The following is a 24,602-nucleotide window of genomic DNA, read 5'->3' on the forward strand; positions in this document are numbered from 1 at the left end:
TCCTAAGACCCAAGCGCTTGCGAACAGCTTGAAAGGCAGGATGATGTTAAGCAAAAAATTCAAAGAGAATGCTTTTAGAAATGTGCAGTTGTAGGCTGCCATGTCAATGATACACTGTCTCTTTAAAATGAATTATCAAATTCTGCCTCAGGCACCAGTTTTTGAATACCCCAATGGCACTTGTTATAAATGTTCAAATTCCACTTTTTTCGTAGCTTTGCATTTTTGCCCTAATGCACAGGCGCTAGTTATAGGAAAATTTTGCATTCAAAATATCGAGTGAAGTCATGGAGTGATTAGTCTTATGGTTTTTATAAAGTAAACTACAAAAACCAGATAATTCGTTGCCAGCATCACACCATAAACGCCCGGTACCCAAAAATTTCTAATTTACCGGGTAATATTTGGAAAATAGCAAAGTATTCTCAATTCACGAATTTACTTCCTTCCTTTGTATGATTACGATCTTTGTATCCTACCTTTGTATGGTAGTAGGCTATAGATGTTTTCTCATGGCCTTAAACCAGAGGTCGGTAAGTTTTTTTCCTTAAAATAGGAAAAGCAGAAATCAACTAGTAACAAAAACTCCTCAAACAAAAAATTTTCTATTACATCAAAGAAATCGTTGAATCAGTTCTGAATTGAAAATAGCGAAATGCAAGTTAAACTAAAATTAGGTTTGCAAATTGTAAAATTACTCTGCTTTGGTCCTTATGCTTTTTACCGTGCGGTTTTGTTCTGCGTGTTGCGTTCACCACAAGAGTGCGCTAAGGAAACCTACAAATGGTAAAATGTATTTCTCAGCGGAGGTTGATTGGTCATTCTTGTATTAATGAAAACATTTCTGCACAATAAATTGTTTGGGGAAGCTTATAACGATGCATACTTTACAAATAAAATTGTTAGTAGTATCGTTTTTTGATTTGTCAATGAAAACGGGAACAGACAGTGTAAGGTACTTTTCTGCCTGATAATGTTTGAAAGAAGGCAATTCAAAACATCGTAAACAAATAACTCACGCACAATCATGTAATTATGGCAACAAAGGCAGTCACACGTAGCCTATACAAGCTTAAGTGCAAAAGTAAGAAGCTTCACATAGACGTCTACAACGTGACGAAACAACTTAAATCAAACTTAAATCTTTTGAGGGTACCGTAAGGTCTTAGCAATGGCCGGTACTGTAAGCAGATATTTGATTCTGTTACTGTACCACAACGACGGGCTGTGTAGGGTCGGGAAGAGGTGCTGATATCATGGTAACTTCGGATATCGTCGGCGGGCTCTTGCTTTGGATTGGAGTAAACGAGCTAATTTCAGTTGCTGCAGGGGTCATATTCTTGTAATCTTTTGTTGTGTGCGATGCTCTATAATTCACCGGACGAGGAGATAAAAGATGCTCGCTGGTGCGGCGTTCAGGCGGAGGACGAGGAGTTATGCTGCTTCTCGAAAACGCGGTGGAGTTGATTGATACTGGGGCGCCTGGTGTCGGGTTCCACACCAAGCAGTCCCCTACACTGAACCTTGTGGGAGGGGCGGATTTGGTACGCCTAATGGTGTGTGCCAGGTACGGCGGGACAACTTTTTTCAGTTTTCCGGTCATGTTGACGTATTGATGCGATCTCGGGTTTTTTTCGACGCCAGTATACGCCCTTCCTGTGTTAAGGTCAATATCAACGCGCGGGTTAGGCTGGCCGTGGCTGAATTGTCTCTTGTAGTCACTTATCCATTTCAGCCTGGCATCATTCGCGTCCATTTCAGCCATTTTCTTCCTGATCCTTGGGGAGAGACGTTGCGGCAGTGTTTCTGTTGATTTCACTCCACCTTTTCGAAAATCCAACCTGATATATACAAATATGACTACAAATAAAAACCTAAGAAGATCTGTAAATATGCCAACTTTGACCAACCGCATCCATCACTGCTACTTAATGGGATTAAGCTAAATAAAACAAAGCGTCACCTGTACATGGACACAGAGGACCCTTCTTTGGCGATTTCATCTTTGTGAGGAAACCAGGTCATCAGATCTGGCTTGAAGGCGGTGATGGAAGCGGCTCCTTTTCTCCTTCCCAAACCCTGAACAGTGGCAAATTAGAAGAACTTCAGTAATTTGCATGCTAGTCGGTTTAAAACCATAAGAGGTTATGAAATAGTCCGCAGATTAAAGGAGACTGCGAGGTATATGTGACGCAAAGGCCCTCACTATTTTTGCAAAAAATAAATATATAAGGATGTGGCACTATAGTTAATAAGGATTGTTTTGCCCTAACATATATCCATGTGCAAACCTTTTCAGTTTACTATACCCAAACCGAATAGATATGCATAATTTTGTATTCTTGTCAGGTTTTGTGTCATTTAACAACTTCAATTTGTCGAATCTTAGAAAATACTGCTTTATTTAGCTATATATAACCTGCTGTTTATTTGTTGTTACGTTAGTGAAAAAGTCAAGGTTAGGAAGAAATATTAAGAAATATTAACCAATCACAAATTGCAATTGGATACGTAAAAAACTAAAACTATTATTGCGCTTCGAAAAAAATAACCTACTGGGCGCAGCAGGGTCTATGGGTCCTCTAACACCAAATCCATTTAGAGTAGGCTTTGTTGCAAACTGCATTTATTGTGTACTTCAGGGTACTGTTAGTTAGATGCTAAACTGCAAAACTTCGTCATACTTTGTCAACATATACACACTACATACGAAAGTTGCAATTCGGTATATAGGCCTGCTTTTTAGCCACACTTATCTTGAGGGTTATCACAAATAATTCTGATTAGTATTCTTATTAATTTGGTGATTAATTATTAATGGGTAAAAACAATGGGATCTTGATACTGTACTAGTCATGGGGTAAAAAGCTTTTCTTAGAAAATTTCTTAGACAAAAATAGTTTTCTAAATAAACACTTTAAATGGATTATGAATGTGATAATACTAGGATTGCATATGATTAACAATACAACCTGTTGATATGTACAAAATATGGAAAATATTTTGGCAAAGCATATTATAGCATTCATGAAAATTTTGTCTCATATAAGGGGGATCACTTATTCCAGTCTTTCCTCTCTCATATTGCTGTCAGCTAAATGTATAAGAGTCTCAGTATTATCCGTTTTGTCAATATTCGATTTGGTATTAGTTTACAGCTTTTTAAAATATTTCTCACAATGAAATTTCCATAAAATATCGATCAAGAAAATATGTTGTCGAGGAATCTGCTTCTTCTATAAATTATTAGAAGATGAAAATCTCCCGAGATCTTTACATATAAAAGCAAACCAACGACCGCTATACAGGAAATTGCTCACCGTGTCAAAGTAACTAGCATCGGTTGGAAAGGAGTGACGGTTGTCGTGCTTTGAAAATCGATGCGTGTCCGGCGACGTCTGAGAAACAGTAAATTCATGTGAGGCAGTGCATACATTTCTAAAACCGGAACAATACTTCAAGCGTCGTTGCAATTTTTGCGATACAGATATTGTGCTTGTGGTCACATATGTATTCGCTATAACTTACCCTAACCCATTTAATAAACTGGTTTGGAGGCATGGGGGTTGCCTCATGTCTGAAATCTTGAAGAATATCATTGCGGGTTTTGCTTCTGTGGTGTCCGTAATATCCGGAAGGAAACTGCACAAGTAAAACTCTTATTAACTCGGGTATAATTTGCACTGCAATAACCTTAAAGAAAGAGATTTCCTCTAAAAACACTGCACAGTTTGTAAAACAGAGTTTTGGTTTAGTTTATACCGAAAAAAGCTCAATACACGTTTGTTTATAATATATAACATGTACGTTGTACAAATACATACCCAAGTTCCCACCAAGTCCGTCGCCGTCATTGCTGCCTTTGAAGACTAAATCAGCAAAGTTATGTCATTCTGCTTTAAATTGTATGTCTGATCTGTGTATGCTTAAATCTACAAAACGACCACACATTGCAAAACATAGCGAATGTTTGTGTTGGAACAATCAAAACGATAAACACAGCAAGTATCACTGTAAAATATCTGGTTCGTTCTCAGGTAGGCTACGAGTTACTTGCACCAACGCAATTTCACAGTACTTGTCTTAGGTTACTTCTCACTGTTTTATCACTTTGGGGTCTTCATGCTTCTATCTATAACTACATTGCATTAACTAACTCTATTTATACGGCAAATATTGTGGAAACTTAATGCAATAAATCTTGCAATTTGGCTAGCTTCTTCACTAAGAAGTTGTATTACGTATCTTAGCGTAAACAGAAGGCCTTAAGCTGATCTGGTAACATATGTCATCTGTTCCTTTGCCCAATGACAAAGAATAAAGGGCATCGAAGGGCACGAAAACATAATTGGATATTTAAAACCTTTACTCACAAAGCACAGCAGACTCCTTTTAACGATTCCACTGTTTACTCCGTATCTTATTGTATTTCACGTCACTAGATCGGTTTTCGATTTCTTGATAGTGTTAATATAGATGATATTTTTTCTTTGAGCATGATGAGTTACAATGACTTTGTTGCGACGTAGCTACAACAATCTGCCACTTATATCGTACAGTCAAGCACTTGACTTCATGTGTTACTCCTAAAACACTTTTCAATTACAAAGCTTGTATACGATGTTGCTTTAAGAGGTTTAAAGGTGTAATTCTCACGTAGAATTTTCGAGGAGCGTATTTTATTGTCCCTTTAAAATCGCGCCCCATACAGTTTTTTTGCTGGCGCCGTTGCAAACCAAATAACATGAAAAAAGTCAATGGTCCTAAACAAAATGTCCCAAGTCTTATAAACTTCACTCTAAAAGCCAGCTTTCTCTTAATGATAAGCCGCTGACAACTTCAACAAGCGTCAAAAACGTAGGAAAGTGCCCTTCTACATCGAACAAGCGTGTCGTTGTCATCTGGCTCTTGCTGCTCCTTTAGTCCTAATTATATTTTGTCGGTCTTTGAAAATTGGGAGAACTCTTTCTGCTTATAAACATACGCGTTGTGATAGAGATCCTTTGCGGAATGTGTTACCGATATTAGTCTTTAAAGTTTTTATGCTAAAATTATATGCGGAGCGCCACATGCAGCCTGCTTGTATTGCTGTATGCAATATTCTAACCGTATTTAATTTCAACATTTTGCATTGGTCTAAGAAACACCGATATTGTATGTACACAAAGGCCTATACTCAATTAGGCTACACCACCCAGGAAGGCTAGTATTTTTGCAAAAATAGCAATAAATATAGGCGATGTAATAAATTTTGGAACCTGAAATCATATTGAACGTGATTTTAGCTGCGCTTTGATGATAAAAAATTAATGCTGTTACAACCTTTAAAATGTTGTAACTTGCACTGCTAAAAACCGTCAAGTTTCTGTCAAAGAATTGTTCAAAGCCAATCACATCATTTCATGTCCTCGCTGATAGTTCTCTTGAATGCGTAAAACATGTCTGCGAATATAATTCTTTTTTATAGTTTCTTCATAAAGTTTATCACGGTCGTGTTGCTGGTCATTGTTATTGACTACAGGTTGGCTCCACCCATCGAAACCTTCTAACAAGGTAAGAGCGCCAACAACCGACCGAGGCAACCGATTCAGAGTGCCACTTCCTATCACGTTTGTCGTGCGATCGCAAAAAAGAGGCATTTTTTTGCAAGATTGCAGGAAAACTGCGTTTACGACCAATGCCAGAAAACGGCATCTGCGCTGAATTTCAGTAAAACTACACGAAACGTCTACGGCCTTTATCGTTATTCAATGTTTTATGGTTGCCTATATATCAAAATATAACTGGGTTCCGTCAATCTTTGATGTAACCAACCTTACGTTTACGTCACCACGAATTTGTTTATATGTTATCTGCTGTGTGGCTTAACAAACCGCTGTTTTGTACTTTCAGGCGAATATTGTTATTCAGAGGTTTTACAAACATTTGTAAGTTATACGCTTGCGATAAATTATTTTCTATAGTAAGTTGACTTTGAAAACAGTTTGAATTCTTAATTACTCACCGAGCTAGGCTCGTTCGTCACAGCACGTTAACCTGTGACGTTTGTGAATGCTTAAAGTGCTTTATTCTTTTAACCATGGCTAGCCTGATTATAAAAAAAACATAATTTTTACAGTTTAAAACGAAGTACTGCACATGTACGTTTTTGTAGATACTGTATTTTGCTGGAAAGTTACACCTGTTACGTGCAATTAAGGCATTTATGCAAAAAAATTGTTATACCAAATAAGTATATTTCCTTCCTTTGCATGGCATAATACCAAGGATTGTGTAAACGCAGAACAAATCAGATATAGAAAAATAATAACGGTAATTCAGTGATTTGATTTGATGATAATATAAATGCAATACAGTTTTACTTTGCATAAAAGATCTACTGTACTTTATACTATATCTCAACAGTGATTACTTATATGACGGTATAAATAATAACACACAATTGCATATAACTTCTTATTTCATTTTTTCATGCATACCTAATCGTAGATTTTGGCGAAATAAATAATCAGTTGGATACGACACTGTGCGTACTTTGACTTATCTTTGTAATAAAAAGATATTCGTTGTTACGTATTATTCGTTTCCGAATATCCAAACAGTTTAAAATCGCTTTCGTACGCTTTATAAAGATTTTGCTTTTGTGACGAATTGAGCTGCTTGAAGTAAATGTTTTTGAAGTTTCCGTATTCAGTTTTCGACAAGCCTATTTTTGAATACCCGCTCTGGAATAGCACTTTGGTTGGAGCTTTTATCAGTTTTAATAAGTACCTGAAAAAGCGCATAATAAGTTACAGTATAACTGACTTGATAAAATGTGGTACTCGTTTAAAATACTTTCAAAATCATGCAGAAGGAACCAAAAAGCCACTGAAAGTATGAATAGTAACTAACTTAACAACTAACTAACTTAATAACTTTATCACTTCAAGTTGGCCACTTTTCGCAGCACCAACATAGGTTACAAAGTGCTGCATCCATATAGCGAGGGGGACTTCTCACCTGGTATCCTCCTGTATTGTTTCTAAGTGCGCAATGACATCATATTCAATGAGGCAAGGATAACAAAGGGAGTTATATTTGCTCCAGTGAGGATCACCTCCGTTATGGCTTCCACTATTCCGTCCATTCGTTACAAACTCGGCAAATTCTGGAAAAGTCGGCGGTGACTGGGTGTCTAAAAACGCGAGGTTATGAGATATCATCACGACTGTTACGACGCATGTCAACGAAAACAAAAACAAAAAGCATAGCACAGAAATACAAAGGGCAGGTTTTCAAAGACTGTTCCAGATCTAAAAACTCTAAACAAAATGCTAATAACCAATCGTAAAATTGCTTGAATGTTGTAAGTGGACTGTACTTTTAAGGAAGTTCAAATCTCCAAACTTGACCTGAACTTGAACTTGACAAAAAAGTCAGCTATTCAGAAAGTGTGACAAACTTATTCACGCTTGAATAAGCAATCAAATCAAGTTCAGGGTTACGCATAAGCTAGCTAAGCGCCACGTCCCAACCACACATGGTACCTATATTAATGTCATTACAAGAGTGAGGTCAACCCGGCATTCAGCAACACAAAAATGTATTTGTCCAAGACTATATAATTATAGTTGGGTATGGAAAAGATACGAGAACTTATTTCTTTCATGGAAGTGTTCATTTTAAATTGATTTCGGTGACACTACTATTTTGTTCTTGATAAGTTATAAGATATTCCCGCCACACATTATCACGTCTTTGAAATGCATACATGCAAAACTTAATCATAGTTTTGTCTTTATATAACGGGTTCTAATCATACCATTAAGAGTGGGGTCTCTGTACAAGAGCTTGATCTGTCGCGAGAACATGTCGAATTTCCGATCACGCTGAAGAATCTTGTTATTGTACGACGATATCAGTCTTTCATAGGGGTGCCGAACCAGCATTAGTTTGATGTAGTTGTCTTCCGCTACAAAATCGGGCATTCCGATTTGTTTCGTCTCGTTCACTTTCGACAACGAGTGAATATCCTTGTTTCTGAGCTGTACAAGCGCAACCACTTTAAAAGTGTGTGTTAAACGTTGTAGAGTGACGTCGGCGCAATATCGTTGTATGTTTTTAATCAAATCTTTACGTAGCATAGCGCCTCCTAGAGATATAATGTCACTCTAAGATTCTCATAAAACATGACAATCGTTCATCAAACCATTCAAACCTTGTTTGTATTGATACCGTTTAACTCGAGAATAAGTTTTTTCATGTTTGAACATCCAGCTTTAGGGACGTAGCAATAAGCAAGCTTGTAATCTTCAGCAATAAGGACTCTCATCATGTCAGCTTCGCCCATATTCAACCCTTGAAAAAATAGAGCGGATTATAAAGCATTCCAATGATACAATGCTCGTATAAATGGCATCAGCGCGAAAGGATATGTAACGCTTTTGTTGAAAAACGGCACGTCTGAAGCTATCTAATCCCTTCCTAATTGACACCTATGCGATTATGCCATTGTATTTTCTATTCATATAAATTCGTGGGTTCATTTTTGTATTGTACTGTTTATTAGTACTTGCAAAAAACTGCATGAAACGCTGGTGAGATTTTCTGAGATGGAGTCGAACGAATTACATCGTGTACACTTATCTATATTATTGATGCGTGTTACTTGTCGTAATGAAATTAAATGAATGTCAGTTTAAAGCGTAACATTCAATAAACGAAACGACATGGTTCGATGCATTCAAACGAAAAATGTTGGGAAAAGCTGACTTGATTGGCAGCTCGACAATAACCAATTATATTTCGATCCTCAGCTACCACTTCATTTTTAACAGGGATCTCGTCATGTAATTTCGTCTGCTTTTTGTCCCGTTTGTCAGTTTCTTTATGTCCTCGAACTGTTCTACTTGCCGCGAATGTCAATTTTTGGTTTACATTGTGATTTCAACCAAAAATGGCTGTAACTAAAGTAGCTGAGAATTAAATTATATCAGCCAACCCATATTGGGAAAGTAATAAAACGACTGCTGTTACTTTTAGCGATGGGATAAACATTCTTTCATTAGTAAGCCCCTGAGATATGCGAACACTTACGCTAAACATTCCAACACGCTCAATTAAATTACGGGCTGTTGTCGTGTAAGACTCTATGTTGCTTTTATTTCTTCGGCAATGTTTAAAAAAACGCAATGCATTTATTAACGATATAACAGCAGTTGGTAATAATGGCCCCCTATGTAGGCGTCGCAAAGTCACTATACAGAAAAAGCGTACCGAAATCTCTCTTTACCAAGGCTACCAGCCCAAAAATAAAAAATACAGTTTCATTTTAATAAACAAGTTGCATGCTGATATAGCATTAGACGTCATGGGGTACACTCGCCCCGAAAATCAGATTAACAATTAGGCGCATTTAAGCGGAGAAATACGTCATAGCCACTGATGTAAAATTTAGTTTTGGGAAAGGTAAATAGAAAATTTAGTATTTCTTTGCCAGGTCCACTTAGTGAGATTCTCTAAAGGTCGCGAGTGAACGGTTTCATTTTTTGGTTCAACTGGGCAGGTTTTGTGGTTAAACACCCTTAAATAAATTTATTATTGTATCACATGTTTTCGATGAAGAGTAAGTTTTCTTACAGCGCATTAGCGTTACCTTTATACGTATTGTTTTATGATCATGACATCATCACAAGTTAATCAGTTAATATCAGTTCCAGCATTCTAGTGCACGCTATTAGGGTTCAGCAATAGACGTTTTTACAGTAATTCTAAACGTTAATCATAGAAAAGAAGATTACCTACCAAGCGCTTTGCACTGTTTCCTCATCATTCTCTTCCTATCCTTCATTCTACGAGCAATCCTTTCCAGAAAAAGAATTTCCTCGATATTTGGTTCCGCTTTTGCCAGCTCACCAGCACTGTCAGCTTGGGCAACTTTTAAAGCCTGGTTCATTGTAGTTTTAATCGAAAATTCATCTTTTGCTGCAACGTGCTTCAGTCTGCTCGAACCGAGAAAGCAGAAAGCAAAGTAACCAAGCACGAGGAACATGATGGCTTGGATAAAGATTCGAGAGTAGCGACGTGAAAGCACAATTCTCCGGACCAGAACTTCGGAGTTCCATTCCATGCCTGCTCCCTCCGTGTACTACCTGAACCTCAAAATGCGACAAACGGTGCCATCTTCTGTTGGATAACTCTTTTTGGCTGCATCGATGAAGTGTTGCATTAACAAATTAGATGAAGTCATTATTGGGTGTCATTATGCGCTGTAAGTAAACATCAAACAAATGATTAAGACTGAAGAAAAAAGATCGAAAGATGAAAAAAATTAAACTGCAATACCGTATATACTGTACTGCTACAACTACAACTAAAGGAGTTAAACACCTTCCTACATAGAGCATTTGACTTTCCCTCTGTCGATAATCCTGCCAAGCCTGCTTCAAACTATATGTCTCTCTACCTGTCATTAAGCAATCATACTCAAAACTTCAAAAAGCAGCAAACCCTGACATTAATGAAACTGCACTTTGTGGTGTTTATAGCACACAGATATGTTTAAAATGGTTGGATGCTCATGCAGCCGCCACTAACAGGTTGACAGCAAAAATTTAACGCCTTTTTGTGTAATAACAACAGCATCACGCAAACGACAAAACGGTCGAGTTATTGATACCTCAAAAAGATTTGACTGATTGCTGCCTAAGCGTTACGTGACGACAAACACTATTATTGCGCTCCAACCGCCTCGTATATAAGCTGTTGTGTCTACCAAGCAAATTCACGTAATACATAGCTTTTAACAAAATAGATTCTGATTTCAATGAACACAGTCAACTGTATTTGACCTTTAACTTATTGTTTGTTAATCGTTTATCTCCATAGTGCTAAGAATGCAACAAAATAACTTTACTTGCTAAACGCCGCTTTGACTGCCGTACACGGCAAGTCTGGCACTTAATGTTGCAGCCTGTTTATTCAAGCTGACAGACGTAGTGTTTAGAGTTTTAGACTGAATGGATGAAGTTCGGTTTCACAGCACTTGCAACTAAGCTGACGTTTATCTACTATCTGGTTAAAACTCGCCGCCTGCTTACAAACAAATAGGTATCAGATTTAAGCGACAAAATTTATTAAAGAATTTGTCTATATTCGCTTGCCTTAACTGTCTGTGTCTAAGCAGCTGTAACCTTTTGTGATGTATCACGTCATTTTCACGCACTGTCGCTTCTTACACTTGCCCTTCGACGGCAACTCTCACGTGATACTCTTTCCTTGTTTCTTTATTGTTGAAAGAAAGCGTCAGCATGACGGCCGGTTCCTTTTTAAAAACCTAGAGTCTTAGACGGTTTTTCAAGCTTGAGGTCTTTGCCAGCACTGCAAAGTCAACCTCGTGTTAAAGAAAGCTGTTTGTGTACAAAATAACTAAGTTTTCAAGCATATTTATTGACACTGATTAAAGAAGTTATTTTGGCTAATGCCAAGCATTTGTCGAAAATTTGCCGCTTATTAAAGCACGAGTTGTGATAATGATGACGTCACAATGTAAATTCAACAAGCGTGACGATTGCTTGCTCGATTTAGGTAGGAGCGTGTTAGACAGGATTTCTCAACCGGGGACAATTGGGGCGTTCTACGGGGGCCAGGAGCAGATGCCTCACTAGTGAACTATAGTGTTGTGGTAGGGGAAGAGGAGGCAAAGCTGGACACAAGTTTCTCACGTTTTTGTGCTTGCTGTGAAAAATTAGCGGCGCGAACGCTAATACCGCACACACAGTAGTGAAGTAAAAAGTGCTTCTGCGATGGACTCTCTTTGTGGTACTGTGTCCAATCGTCTATTGATCTGATTAAACAATTTAAGCCGCCCTGCATTAGAAGCTAAAATGATCAAAAATAAAAAATAGTAGCCGTCGCTTTTATTCAAAGAAATAGACCTTTTTGGGTTTTTGAGCCGCAATCTTGTCTGGGTAAGAATAGCAAATTCGGTGATTTCGCCGAACATTTAATGATTCTACTATATCTTCGGTTTCGTTGAACGGAATGTCAAAACCTTGATATCATTACAGTATAGTTAGCTTTGTACCAGTTAAATGTTATAAAACTATTTGAAATATGTTGTGTATGTTGTGAGATTGTGTTTTTTCGGATCATCTACACTCTGTCTCTGCAGTGTACAGGGTAAATATTTTACTTATAACACCTGAACAAACTTAATAACTTTCAAACATATAATCGTATTTTCAAATTTAAAAACATTAGCCTATTCCAAAATTCGATTTTTTGAAATTTGAAAACAAACACAACGATACATTTTCTATACAAAGAGTTTTCACGCCCTTGTCTGGGGAGCTACATTGACACTGATTTATTTGCAGTTGAATGCACATATTAAAATCTTTTTACATGTTACAGCATCACCTTATTCGTGTGTGGCACGTAACGTCATAGAAAAATGGCACGTAGGGAAAGGGTGGTGAAATTTTGGTATGGTGACAATTTTAACCCGTTAGGGTTAGGATTAAAATTAGGGTTTGAATTGGTAGAAGGTGAGAATCGTCAGGTTTAAATTATCGCATAACCGACATTCATCGTAAACTGATCGTTACTGATATGTATAGCAATGGTAAATGCTACGGCTACGCTATGCAGTTGACCAATTATAACCACTTTCGTCCATTGTAATCAATTTGTTAATTACGAAATAGCAACGTTTTTTGTGGCTGCCACTATTTCACTGGAAAAAATCGTGCGTTCTAAGCTAGTTTTCACAGTTTCGTCCAAACCTAACTTAAATGTGAAAAGATTGTAACTTAAACCTATCTCATAGATCTACCTTCTAATCTAAGTCTAACTCCAAAATCTAATAGAAACTGTAGGCTAATTGTTGTTTAAAATCTAAATACAGAACACAAAATAAACATACGAAACAAACATTTCACAATCCAAAATGTGCAATACAATGTTTCAGTAACCAAGATCACCAGAAGGTGCACAGCAACAGAGATTAAGTACAGCTTGCACTAAAGATGAATCAGAAAACTTCTTTAAATTTCCGCCAGTTTATCAATCAGTGAATAGGTCATCACTCCAAACTCATGTTCACCGATCGTACAAATAGTTTAAGCTAAATTTTCAGGCACAAAGAAAACGAAGACATCGATTCGGAGTCGATCGTTTACTAGTTGAAATGCACATGTAGCGCATTTCACATCGTACAGGCATGTAGTCAGAAGTGGCCAGAGACGTTTCTACGAATATCCCACGCACTTGGTACACTTTTTCAAGCCGGACAGATAGTCTTTAGGAAAAGTTCAACTTACGTCTTATCGCTATAATTAAATCCCTTTTTATTGTCTTTATGTCTATAATCTTCTTGCAAAAACTTTTTTTCTGGCCAGTTCACTCTAAATTACTGGTGGTCTATAGTTAGCAAATTTCTTATCTTTTCCTGCAGTACTTTTATCTATTTTGGGGCAACAGTTTTCAGGGTCTACTTTCCGTGACACTGTTTCTTTGTCGCCATTTGCTTGGTGCATCAGCCGTCTCCAGCCTACCGTTATATAACTTTAAACAACCAGAATTATACCTTTCATCTTGATTTAAAGTTATTTTGGCATAATATTTGGTGAATAATAAAATACAGCCTACCGTTATATAACTTTAAACAACCAGAATTATACCTTTCATCTTGATTTAAAGTTATTTTGGCATAATATTTGGTGAATAATAAAGTACACAGCTGTATGATTTTAAAAGATGTTTTCAATATTCTATATCAGCGTGGTCCAACTGCAGGCCCGCGGGCCAAAGTTGGCCCGCGAGCACTGATTTTTTGGCCCGCCAACTGATAGTCAGCTTTGATAGTCGCTATTGTCGAGGAAGAACCTCGACCGCAGATGTCACATTGATCAGCATTTAATAGCTAAATTTTGAACTATTCTAATTTCAGTTCTAATATCAATGTCACATTGTTCTTCAGTTCTAATTTCACATTTCTTCAGTTCTAATTTAAAAACATTGGCCCGCAAGATAAAAAAATTTTCTGATTTTGGCCCGCGATGAAAAGAAGTTGGACCACGCTGTTCTATATGATAAGACCCTTTAAATGACAGTATAGCAGGTCTTTTTCAACATGTGTTTTTTAAACATCTTTATTTTGCATTACCGTCAGGCGAATACCCAAAAAGCTTAAAGTCATTTTTATAAGCTTTGTAAAGTTTGTGTTTGAGGTTAGGAATAAGTTGTTTGAAGTATTCTTTGACATAATTTTTCTGCTCTGTCTTGGACTGGCCACTTTTTGAGTAACCGTTTGAAAAACCGTCATCTTCATGTGCTCCAACTAATTCAAGCAAATACCTTTGAACAAGAGATTAAAATTAATTGCTGAAAGATGTATGCATATAAACATAATTTAATAAAACGGTACCTCATTGCGACGTAGCAAAGTTTAGCATTTGATCTTAACAGTTTTCCGAAAGCAACTTATATAAACCACAAAATTTTTACATAAAACTTGGGATTGCGGCTTCTATTTCTGTATAGTAACTTGGCTTTCGGTTGCTTAATTTTGGGCTCTAATTTTACGTTAGTTTTTTTACGGAGATTTTTATATCACGAAGTAAACTTGTTCTCTGAAAAAAAGGCCGAATAAGCTCATTTCAAAAGAATTAAAATAACGGATTACTTCCAATCGCTAACTCTGTTTCTTTTTAACACTTGAATTTTTCCCGGTCTAGTTTTCACCATTTATCAAAGTCGATGTTTTTTCTCATCCTGCAGTAATTATAAACCTCATGATATCGTTGTTTCTCCGATATATTGAGAATGTTTGCACGTATCGACCGTAGCATCTGACTAATAAAATGTTTTCTACGCTGTTTGGCTTCTTGTATTCGTTCGAAGTAAAAGTGGATTAACTTTGAGTTGAGATTGTTATCATTTCGAAAATAAATGGCCTTCCCGGTTTTATTACAATTGTTTCTTATATAAAAATGTGTGCGTATGTGCTTACCTTACGTCATCTTTTATAGTTTCAAGGTGGAGAATTACGTCATACTCGACATGACAAGGATTACACAGGGATGTGTATGTATTCCAATGCATTTCCCCGCCGTTCTTATAACCTTGGTTACGGCCGTCAGAAACGTATTTTACGAATTCTTCAAATAAAGGTGCCGACTTGGCTTCTGTGACATCGTTACAAACCTCATAACTTTTATAAATACAAGTTATTATAATTGTGTTGATAATATAGTTTGTATATATACTTTAGGTTAGGGCAATAGTTCTTAACCTGGGTTCGACAAAATCGTCCCCACAAAAATTGACAGCTGTCTCTTGAATTACAAAAATTTATAAGACGTCTTTGATTTTAATTTACTCATATAATTAGTCATCAAAACAGAACAGTTTCTAATTTCGTTGGTTAAGGCTGCGTAACAAACGTACTTGTCATGAGTAGGTTAAAACTACAGCATATAGTGAAGCATGATGTAAGGTTGTAGTTAAGGTTTGCCCTTTTTGAACCAAGGCCCCTGTTATATTCAAACTCCGAAAAACAAAAACCAAAAGCATATTGACACAACAATATATAATTTACGTTTTGGTTTCTTTCGTTTAAGTGAGCTATTTTTGTTGCTCATTTTGTAAAAGTTTAAATATGTCAAAAACATTTTGTGGCCATCATTATTGTGCCGAAAATCGAGGGATTTGACGAACGCTTGGAGAATAAAATATAATAGGTATATTAGCGTATTTAGGAAGGTTAGGAACCATTGTTTCAAAGAAAGCCACATAAAAACAATCATTGCAGACTAGCAAACATTGACATAAATTATCAACAACAGACTTCAATTTTTCTGTATTTACTGGAAGTAGCTTATCCAAATACTTTTTATACCTGAATTTTGGGAGGAATTTCCATATAACTCTTTCATCTTTTCAGAATACTTTAAAAATTGATCGTTGTACGGAAAACGTATTTTGTTGTTGTATGACGACACCAGTCTCTCGTACGGATGGCGGACAAGTATGACTTTTAAGTAGTTTTCCCTTTGAACAATATCTGGCATTCCTTTTCTTAGATACTTTGTCCTGGAGATTTCATGAATTTCTCCGTTTGTAAGCTGTCGGGGCAAATTCAGGTTGTTGGAAATGGAAAGCATGCAAAAATATGTAATCACAAAATATTTTCACAGTATTGTGCACAAAATTTGAAAGCTGAGGTAAAGGGCATCAAATTATAAGTTAGATTAGAAAAATTGTTTTCTTTGATAAAATTGTTTTCAAATGGTAGCTTTGAACTGACGTTGCCTGGTATAAATAAACTGCTGGACACTGAATTTATGTTGCCCAGTTTAATGTTATAGTTGTAAACATAGTGTACAGTGAAATACCGTTGTTGTATTGTACCCGTCGATATTCAGCAAAAGCTTCTTCATGTTCGAGCATCCAGATTTTGGGATGACACAGTAAGCCAGCTTGTATTTTTCGTAGAAGAGTAATTGCATCTCACTCAGGTAATCCGAGTTCAAAGCTTAATAATATCAAGTGTTTATTCTTTCGCTTATAATTCGAAATCGAATCATCATTTCTCATCTTTTACGCAACATATTTTAACGATAAGCTACAGAAAGAAAAACGAAATACCCGGAATCAAATAAAAAAATATTATAATTTATTATAGGATCAAGGTTTTTAGATTTTCGTGTGGCAGAAATTACCGGATTCTTTGCATGCTATCTTCAAATTTTTCTTTCTTTCTTTTATGCGCAGGTCCATATTTTGCATGAAATCCTCCTTCTTTGTATGTTCGTTTGCAATTTTTGAGAACATTTTCCTGTTATTTTCTGTTTTTACGATAGTGTTGACACCTCTAAAAATGCGTAAGGCCGTAAAACAGGCCACAATGGCAAAAGTTATCACCGTCAGTTTTAGAATATGAGACTGTTGAAGATATTTCATCCTACAGTATATATTGACAATTACCACCCATAGCAGAAATTAAATGCTGTAAAATAATGATTTAATGATTTATTTAGTGTAATGACACTGATGCTTTGAAATGTATAAAAAACAAAAGCCCTTTATGTTGTCTCACCTGAGACAAAAAAAAACACAACTTGTAATAAAATTAAGTAGGGATTACTTGAACAATACTTTATCATGTAGCTTACAGTTTAATGAAATCAGTAGTAAATAAAATGTATATGCAGGCATATTGAAAGCTACATTAGTAATTTTCAGATATTTTTCAAACACCGAAATAATTCACACTATTTAAGCACATCTATAACAGGAATCTTAAATACATGCGCGGACGCGTTGACCGTTTTCTAGAAAACACCCGACGTTAAGAAACATTTTCTCATCGTACTGTAACAGCAAACGGTAAAGTAACATTGATGCAACCGAACAAGGTTGAAGTTACCAATTAATTTCAGGAAATATCGTGAAATGTACAACTTGTTCTGTGTAGTTCTAATAAAATGTAATTCTATCCGAATCATTTAATAGGCCTGTTCCAAAACGTAGCTAATGTAACTATAATGTAGCTAATAAGCTCATATAAATACTGCACATCTAATTCGCTACATTAGTTACATTAGCAACATTATCTACATTTTGATAATTAGAGTGACCCATCCCACAAGACTCATAATAATCGTATAATCACTTATTACCACATGTTATCTCTACCAACGCTAAAGCCCCGGTTGCAGTAATAGTTTATTCATCCAGCCTCCTGCGAATGAACGAGCACATTTTTGCATGTCGTTTTTCTCAGCATACGCCTATATCTTTCTACCGAGTAACCTATACCGTAAAATAGCCAATACCTATTTATTTTTGTTATTATACTTCTTTTTTCTGGTAGGCTCACAATCCAGCACAACGCAATAGAATATCTACAGGTTGATTTTATTACGATTATATCTATCGTATACAGAATATCTACAAGTTGATTTTTTGAGCCGACTTTGGAAAGGTACAACAGAACGTCATCGTTAAACCTGTAGCAAAATCAAGAAATGGAGGTATATAGTTTTATGAGTTTGTTTAGTTACAGCGGTTTTACAGGTGTAGCATATCAACGAATGAAATTCCTAAGATCGTATTTCGGTTACAGCAAAAGATATAAACTTTACAATTTATTGCCCTGCTCTTAAAATTTCAGCTCATTCTGTTAATCGTATACCATATGTGGGCGGTCAGTTTAACTTGAATTTCAAATGCTTCCCAACATGGCATAAATATACAGGTATAACCGCTTTCCAAAGGTCTTTATACGTAAAACATCAATCATTGACTCTCCTAACTCTTTGAAACACGCTTCACAATTATACTTATTAGTTAACCGAGCTAAACTGTCATCTTCCGATCTGCGCATCGCGCGAATACTTATTCTATTAATGGAACGAAACATTCTATTCAATGACATCTATTAATGATCTATATTATCTAAAAATCTAAAAATTTTATCTAAAAAAAATTCCTTCATCCGTAAATATCAGACAATTTTTCACTTTGACGGTGAGCCAGGCCATGGTAGCTGTAAGCTGTCTAACAAGACCTCACTAATAAAACAACTTGTTCTTCTGTTGCGAAGCTGACGACCAAACAAAAGGAACCTTCTAAATTAAACATCAATGATATAAATTTCCATGATGGTGCAAACTGTGGGGTACGGCGAGTGGTAGAAAAAGCACAAACATAAAAAGGTGTAGCCACTAGTAGCCTATATTTAGGGGGAGGAGCACTGGGCCATGTCCTCATTGTAAACCCAACTTTTTTGGGCCATTGATATTTTCACGTCTTCGTTCTCCTCTGTTCATCGCATTTCCTTGTTTACAACTAACTATCAGACATAACCTACAAAATACATGTAACAGGCGTGTATACGGCGTTTCAAAATTGTTGTAATCAACCTTACCAAGTAGTTATACACGGTGTCTCAAAAAGTGCACACTATAAATTGGCAGCTAGTGTACGTATAAATACAAAAATACATTTCATTTCAAGGTGTTTAATTTTCAAAGCTGTTTTTGAGTAGGAACAGCACACAGTTTTGCGTTTCACGCTTTTAGGGTGGAAATTTTCGACCGAGCTTTTAAAAACTTTTGTCCCACCCCAACGCGATCCAAAATACGCCACTGCGTGTAGCGATTATCACATGAAAATATTGATGTAATTAAAACATACACGTGTCAAATTTTCCTCATACTCCGTTTAGTTCAGCGTCCCGAGCGTAGCTATAGGGTTTTTAGCGCCCGGGGACAGATGCAGCTTTTGCGCCCTCACGTTTTAAAATAAATAAGAAGAGCAAACACAAAAATTGCAAGCAATAGTGAAATTTGTCGTCCAAGGCGTACTTTCTGGGTTTGGTGGTCTTGCTAACCTTAAACTGTTAACCTATTGAGGCTTAGCCGATTTTTCTCCGTCCATCGAGCAGCATTACGCAGCATGATTGTTTGAAATAACATAAACAAATCCTAATGACGTCATTGTTAACAGCAATCTTACAATTTAGCTTTTACGCTGTTGTACTGTGGACAACTGAAAGCAGCTATTTTGTTAGAGAATCATACTTAACAGCCACCAATGCATTTGATATTTTGTAAGTGTTTTAAAAAATTCTGAACTTATTAAACAAAAAAAAAAATAGTAGATATTTGTATATCTTTAAAACATCTCGATCAAGTGTTGCAAAGAAAGCGCTTTCCAGGCAGTTCGTGCAATTGCAAAGAATTATGAACGTAGGGCCGAAACGAAGAAATTTCATTACTCCGAAGAAGTACGAACGTCTAACCAGGTTACACAAACACCAAAAGATCCTTTTTGTTGGTCAAATATTTGCACTGTCCTAAGCGTACTCATTAATAACGCACGTAGCTTTTTTCGCTGCATATCAGAAAATATTAAATGCGTCTCTGTTGACTGCGGGGTTTGGTGACAGTTAATCACGCGACACTTAATCACGCGACACATAATCACCGACACATAATCACTAGGACATTTAATCACGCGACATTTAATCACGCGACACATAATCACTAGGACATTTAATCACGCGACACATAATCACTAGGACATTTAATCACGCGACATTTAATCACACATTTACAATATTTTTTTACATTTACAATTTACAGCAATGTTATGCATGGGAAATGTAAGCAACTGCACGAAGATAGACTAAAATTTCGCTTGACAGATAACGGTCAACTATGTTTTGCACGCGCAGTTTCAGTGCCTTGTACCGTATTGGAATAGAAGGTTGAGTACCAGCAATTCCTTGCAGAAACGTTGCACGTTGCATTTGAATGTCTTTTTCAATTCCCCGTATGAAAGTCCACATTGTCGGGTGGTGGCATTGAAAAAGCACTTGGAGACCAAAATGCCAACCTTCGACTGCATTTGTGGTTCTTGCAATGCAACCTGCCCCGGCTTCGTAATGATTCCAACTTTCGATTGGAAAGATGGCTGAGCCGTAATGTTCACCACGTCCCGGACGTCGTCTGCCTCTGATATATGTGTGTTCGAAATACGAAAGCAGCTCAGGCATCTTCTCGTGATCGGGCATGCTATCAGCTAAGATCAGAAATGACTCGACTACGTCAGAGGAAGGGACCATGGCTAAGGCTGGTAAACACCGAACAGCTGTTCTTAATTCGTCATCAGACTCGTAGTCACACTTCATGCCAATTTCATTCACTTTGCGCAGGACGCTTTGCGTTAGGTGAAAATAACAACTCCTAACATTTGCTGTAGGAAATGCTGTGCGGAAAGCACTTACTGCGGCAGTCTCAAACGGATTCAAAACAATTGTCGGGGAGTTCTAAAAGAAAGACCAAGGAAGCCTTTGGCAGTCGCATCCAAGTGATTATGTGTCGCGTGATTAAATGTCCTAGTGATTATGTGTCGCGTGATTAAATGTCCTAGTGATTATGTGTCGGTGATTAAATGTCGCGTGATTATGTGTCGCGTGATTAAGTGTCGGTACACCGACTGCGGTGTGTATGCTAACGGTAACAGTAAGCTGTGTGGGAATATCTTAGCATAGTGATTAGTGAAAACATCGGACGCTAATTTGAGCCAACATTTTTGTTCCGGTAGATTTCAGTTGAACAAAAACTTTCTTGATTAATAGCCGACTTTATAGCTGAATGATGACTGCTCCCACAGTTCGACTTCAAACGGGCCATCAGATGCCGTTGGTTGGATTAGGCACATGGAAGGTTTGTAACTATAAGTTCATATAAAAGTTTATAAGTTCAGATTGCTAAAAACCTACTAGCCCCAACAAACTGGTGGAGTTACACGTTTTACAAACAGCAACTGAAAATTTGATACAACTTCCGCGAGAAATTTTTGTTAATTAACTTAGTAATTCGAAAATATAAGATGGCTAGAGATGACATTGCTTTGAAATACCGTGAAGTATAATTGAAGTTAGTAACTCGATCAACAAAATTCTGCAATTTATCTGTAGTTTGAAATTTAATCTATAAACATGGTGTAATAGGATGATTAGTTTCAAATCAACCACGGACAGTGTATGTTTTGATTTAAATCTAGCTGTACATAAGTTCGTGTTATGTACATGTATAGGACTAAATCGCGTTGTGTACATAAAAACGAACTATTTTCTAAACCTACTGAGCAGTTTTTCGATTAAATATTAATCCAAGCCACTAATCCATTAACTGACTTGGTAAATACATAGACGAGCATGAACCATTCTAGTCATATACAACGAAACAAACAGTAACACTCGTTGCGGGTTTCATTAGTTAACTTGCAATGTTGCATATACCGATAGTTGATTTAAACCTCTTGGTGGTTTTCGATTCCATTGCAGCATAGTCCTGGACACTCAGCGCTCCATGCAACATAAGGTGATTCACTTATTTCAATGGAAACGCGTAACCACCACATCATCACCGGTGCCTTTGTCACTGAACGACTGTATTTTGTTTTGCAGTCTCCCAAAGGACAGGTTCAAGCAGCGGTTGAGCACGCCATCGAGTGTGGGTATCGTCACATCGACGGCGCTTGGGACTATGGAAACGAAGAAGAAGTGGGGCAAGGAGTTGCCAAAATGATTAAGGAAGACAAAGTGAAAAGAGAACATTTGTTTATCACTAGCAAGGCAAGAATTTGACGAATTGGTTGAAACACTTCGCCATCAAAACAACGTTAATTTTAAAACACTTTATGGACTTTTTTGCAACAGTTGTGGAATATCTTCCATAAACCGAAACTGGTTAAGACAGCATTTATGAAGAGCTTGAAGAAATTGGGATTGGAGTACCTGGATCTGTATCTCATTCACAATCCCTGTGGTGAGAAATACATTGTAAGCACACGTTTACAGAGACATATTGAAAATGGAAACACGGCATTAATCACAACTTTTACCGAATCAATGTTTTGTCAGAGTGATGAAGAGAAGCTACCGAAAGATCCAAGTGGTGCTCCCCTTTATGACGACACCGATTACGTACAAACATGGAAGGTAACGAAGTACCATAAGAAGGCAGTGCACATTGTACAGTTACCTAAACATTACTCAGCAGTAATACTCGTAAGTTTAACTTGCATTAAAATTTGTTAATCACTATATTCTCTGTATAACTGCAGGCAATGGAAGAACTTCAAAAGGAAGGTCTCGTGCGAAGTATTGGAGTTTCGAACTTTAATAAATACCAGATTGACCGAATATTGAAAGAGTGTACTGTTCCGCCAGCTGTCAACCAAGTTGAAATGAACCCATATTTGGTTCAAAAAGACTTGGTAGATTTTTGCACAAACAAGGGCATCGTGATAACAGCTTACAGTCCATTTGGATCACCAGATAGACCATGGTAAATGCAAGCAGGGTTACTTACGTAGAGTTTTGCTGTTTGCAACAGATAAAAATTGAGGAAACCTTAAAATGTTTCTAATAAATATTCATCGTCTCCTTATGCCGTGTTTGTCTATTTCAAGGGCGACATCAAACGATCCGGTCATATTGGAAGATCCAGCTCTAGTTGAAATTGCAAAAAGATTGAACAAAACAGTTGCTCAAGTTATACTGCGCTACTTAATTCAAAGAAAAGCTGTCGTTATTCCCAAAAGTGTTACTCCTGAAAGAATAAGATCCAATCTTAAAGTAAGATTAAATCAGATAACACGTATAGGCTCTAACCTTGTACAATTGTGACCTAAATATCTGGTGCAGAAGAATGTTTTCTCTACTTTGCAGGTGTTTGATTTTGAACTGACAGGAAGCGATATGGACGCCGTCAGCTCTTTAGATCGTGACGGCAGGGCGTGCACATGGCCCTGGTATGTTTATATCATACAGCTCAGTTTTGGCCTATATTGCATTCTGCTAGAGCTAGAGAATGAAAATTGATTAAAGTTTAAACATTGAGAGGATATTGCATGTTAAGCGTTTAACATTCAGAAAATATTTTACAGGCTCGTTGACCACAAGTACTATCCATTCGGGAAAAATTATTCGGAGTAATTGCAATAGTGCAGGTAGAAAACCAAGTCAACCTTTGGTATCGTTTGTTTTTGTCATTGCCTGTTGGATGTGCAAAAATAAAAATTCTAGCAGTTATAAAGCAGGATAAAATAATTATGCGAACAACAAACAAGCATACAAAACAGCAGAGCTCCAAAGACTTAATGTAATATTTGCAACATTTATAGATTACTTCAATAAAAATAAATAAAGGATGACTATTTCACGGTAAGTAGGTCACGCAACCCGTTGTTAAAGGTAAGGCAAGGTTAGGTAAAGTGAATAGCAATGCAAAAAATCGATTTTAACTATTTAGGGTTTAATTGAAATTTAAGGATTAAAGGTTTTTAGGAGGTAAACGAGTTGCTGTTTTACTGAACATAAGAAGCCCTTCTTGCGTTACGGTCATTCACGGCTCAAAGGTTGGTAGAAATAATTCATCGGACGGCTAAATGCGTCCATGGCTAAATGCGAGGAAACACTGATTTCACCACAACATAGGCTACGCAGCCCGTTGTTAGGAATTGTCTGTTATGTTAGGAGAATGGGCGTGCAAAATGTTGTTTTCAGCTATTTCGGGCTTAAGTGAAGTTAGATTTAGATTAGAAGGAATGTTTATAAAGATCCATCCAAATCCTATTTTCAGCCCGACTTCCCGATGCGACAACCCCTAAGACAAAACAAAAATTCTCAAAGCTTCACTGCAAAACTATTATGGCTTATACATGTAGCAAACCGTTCCATTTATTCCCCTGCTGTTTACTGCATTCACCTTTTACCGGGAAGTATGACGGAAATATTGAGTGACTGATTTTACACGTTTCTCGTTCTGGGAAAATAGCAAAACAATAATACCAAATCGGTACAAAACATCGTGGCAGGTAAGAACGATATTAGCTTCTATTTTAAATTTCGTGACGGTTTGTTTGCTTTGAAAAATAAAAAGCTTTCTGTCGTAACGAATTAGGGTCTCATTAGGAGATTAAGTTGATTAGATTTTATAAGTTGACCAAGATGAGTTTTGTATAAATTATTTCGTCTACTCAACCCCGTTATTAATTAGCTTACAACATCATTGTATATTGTAGTTTAGGCTTACCAT

General features: G+C 36.9%; 4 protein-coding genes across 5 annotated transcripts; 1 reads left to right on the forward strand and 3 right to left on the reverse strand.

Annotated features, from left to right (window-relative positions):
• Positions 1-810: 810 nt before the first annotated feature.
• LOC143459802 (uncharacterized) lies at positions 811-4,240 on the reverse strand. Its single transcript, XM_076957084.1, has 5 exons — positions 3,825-4,240; positions 3,529-3,642; positions 3,321-3,398; positions 1,964-2,079; positions 811-1,841 (listed from the first exon to the last, which is right to left on the reverse strand). Exons 1-5 carry the CDS (start codon positions 3,852-3,854, stop codon positions 1,205-1,207), a joined length of 975 nt encoding a protein of 324 aa, XP_076813199.1. The 5' UTR covers positions 3,855-4,240; the 3' UTR covers positions 811-1,204.
• Positions 4,241-6,147: 1,907 nt separating this feature from the next.
• Positions 6,148-10,260, reverse strand: LOC143461090 (carbohydrate sulfotransferase 8-like). Of its 2 annotated transcripts, none has more exons than XM_076958862.1 (5): positions 9,787-10,260; positions 8,201-8,340; positions 7,805-8,027; positions 7,003-7,150; positions 6,148-6,771 (listed from the first exon to the last, which is right to left on the reverse strand). In XM_076958862.1, the coding sequence occupies exons 1-5, from the start codon at positions 10,109-10,111 to the stop codon at positions 6,570-6,572; spliced, it is 1,038 nt and encodes a 345-aa protein (XP_076814977.1). In that variant the 5' UTR covers positions 10,112-10,260; the 3' UTR covers positions 6,148-6,569. The 2 variants fall into 2 exon arrangements, with proteins under 2 accessions (XP_076814977.1, XP_076814976.1); XM_076958861.1 differs by having other exon boundaries at positions 7,003-7,177.
• Positions 10,261-13,755: 3,495 nt separating this feature from the next.
• Positions 13,756-17,012, reverse strand: LOC143459839 (carbohydrate sulfotransferase 11-like). Its single transcript, XM_076957135.1, has 5 exons — positions 16,707-17,012; positions 16,380-16,519; positions 15,884-16,109; positions 14,996-15,170; positions 13,756-14,340 (listed from the first exon to the last, which is right to left on the reverse strand). Exons 1-5 carry the CDS (start codon positions 16,945-16,947, stop codon positions 14,136-14,138), a joined length of 987 nt encoding a protein of 328 aa, XP_076813250.1. The 5' UTR covers positions 16,948-17,012; the 3' UTR covers positions 13,756-14,135.
• Positions 17,013-20,995: 3,983 nt separating this feature from the next.
• On the forward strand, positions 20,996-23,600 carry LOC143458614 (aldo-keto reductase 1B-like). Its single transcript, XM_076955424.1, has 8 exons — positions 20,996-21,221; positions 21,968-22,135; positions 22,220-22,342; positions 22,424-22,501; positions 22,627-22,850; positions 22,975-23,140; positions 23,234-23,316; positions 23,452-23,600. The coding sequence occupies exons 1-8, from the start codon at positions 21,150-21,152 to the stop codon at positions 23,498-23,500; spliced, it is 963 nt and encodes a 320-aa protein (XP_076811539.1). The 5' UTR covers positions 20,996-21,149; the 3' UTR covers positions 23,501-23,600.
• Positions 23,601-24,602: the final 1,002 nt, after the last annotated feature.

The sequence above is a fragment of the Clavelina lepadiformis genome, chromosome 5, assembly GCF_947623445.1.
Source record: "Clavelina lepadiformis chromosome 5, kaClaLepa1.1, whole genome shotgun sequence".
In the NCBI taxonomy this organism is placed as follows: Eukaryota; Metazoa; Chordata; class Ascidiacea; order Aplousobranchia; family Clavelinidae; genus Clavelina; species Clavelina lepadiformis.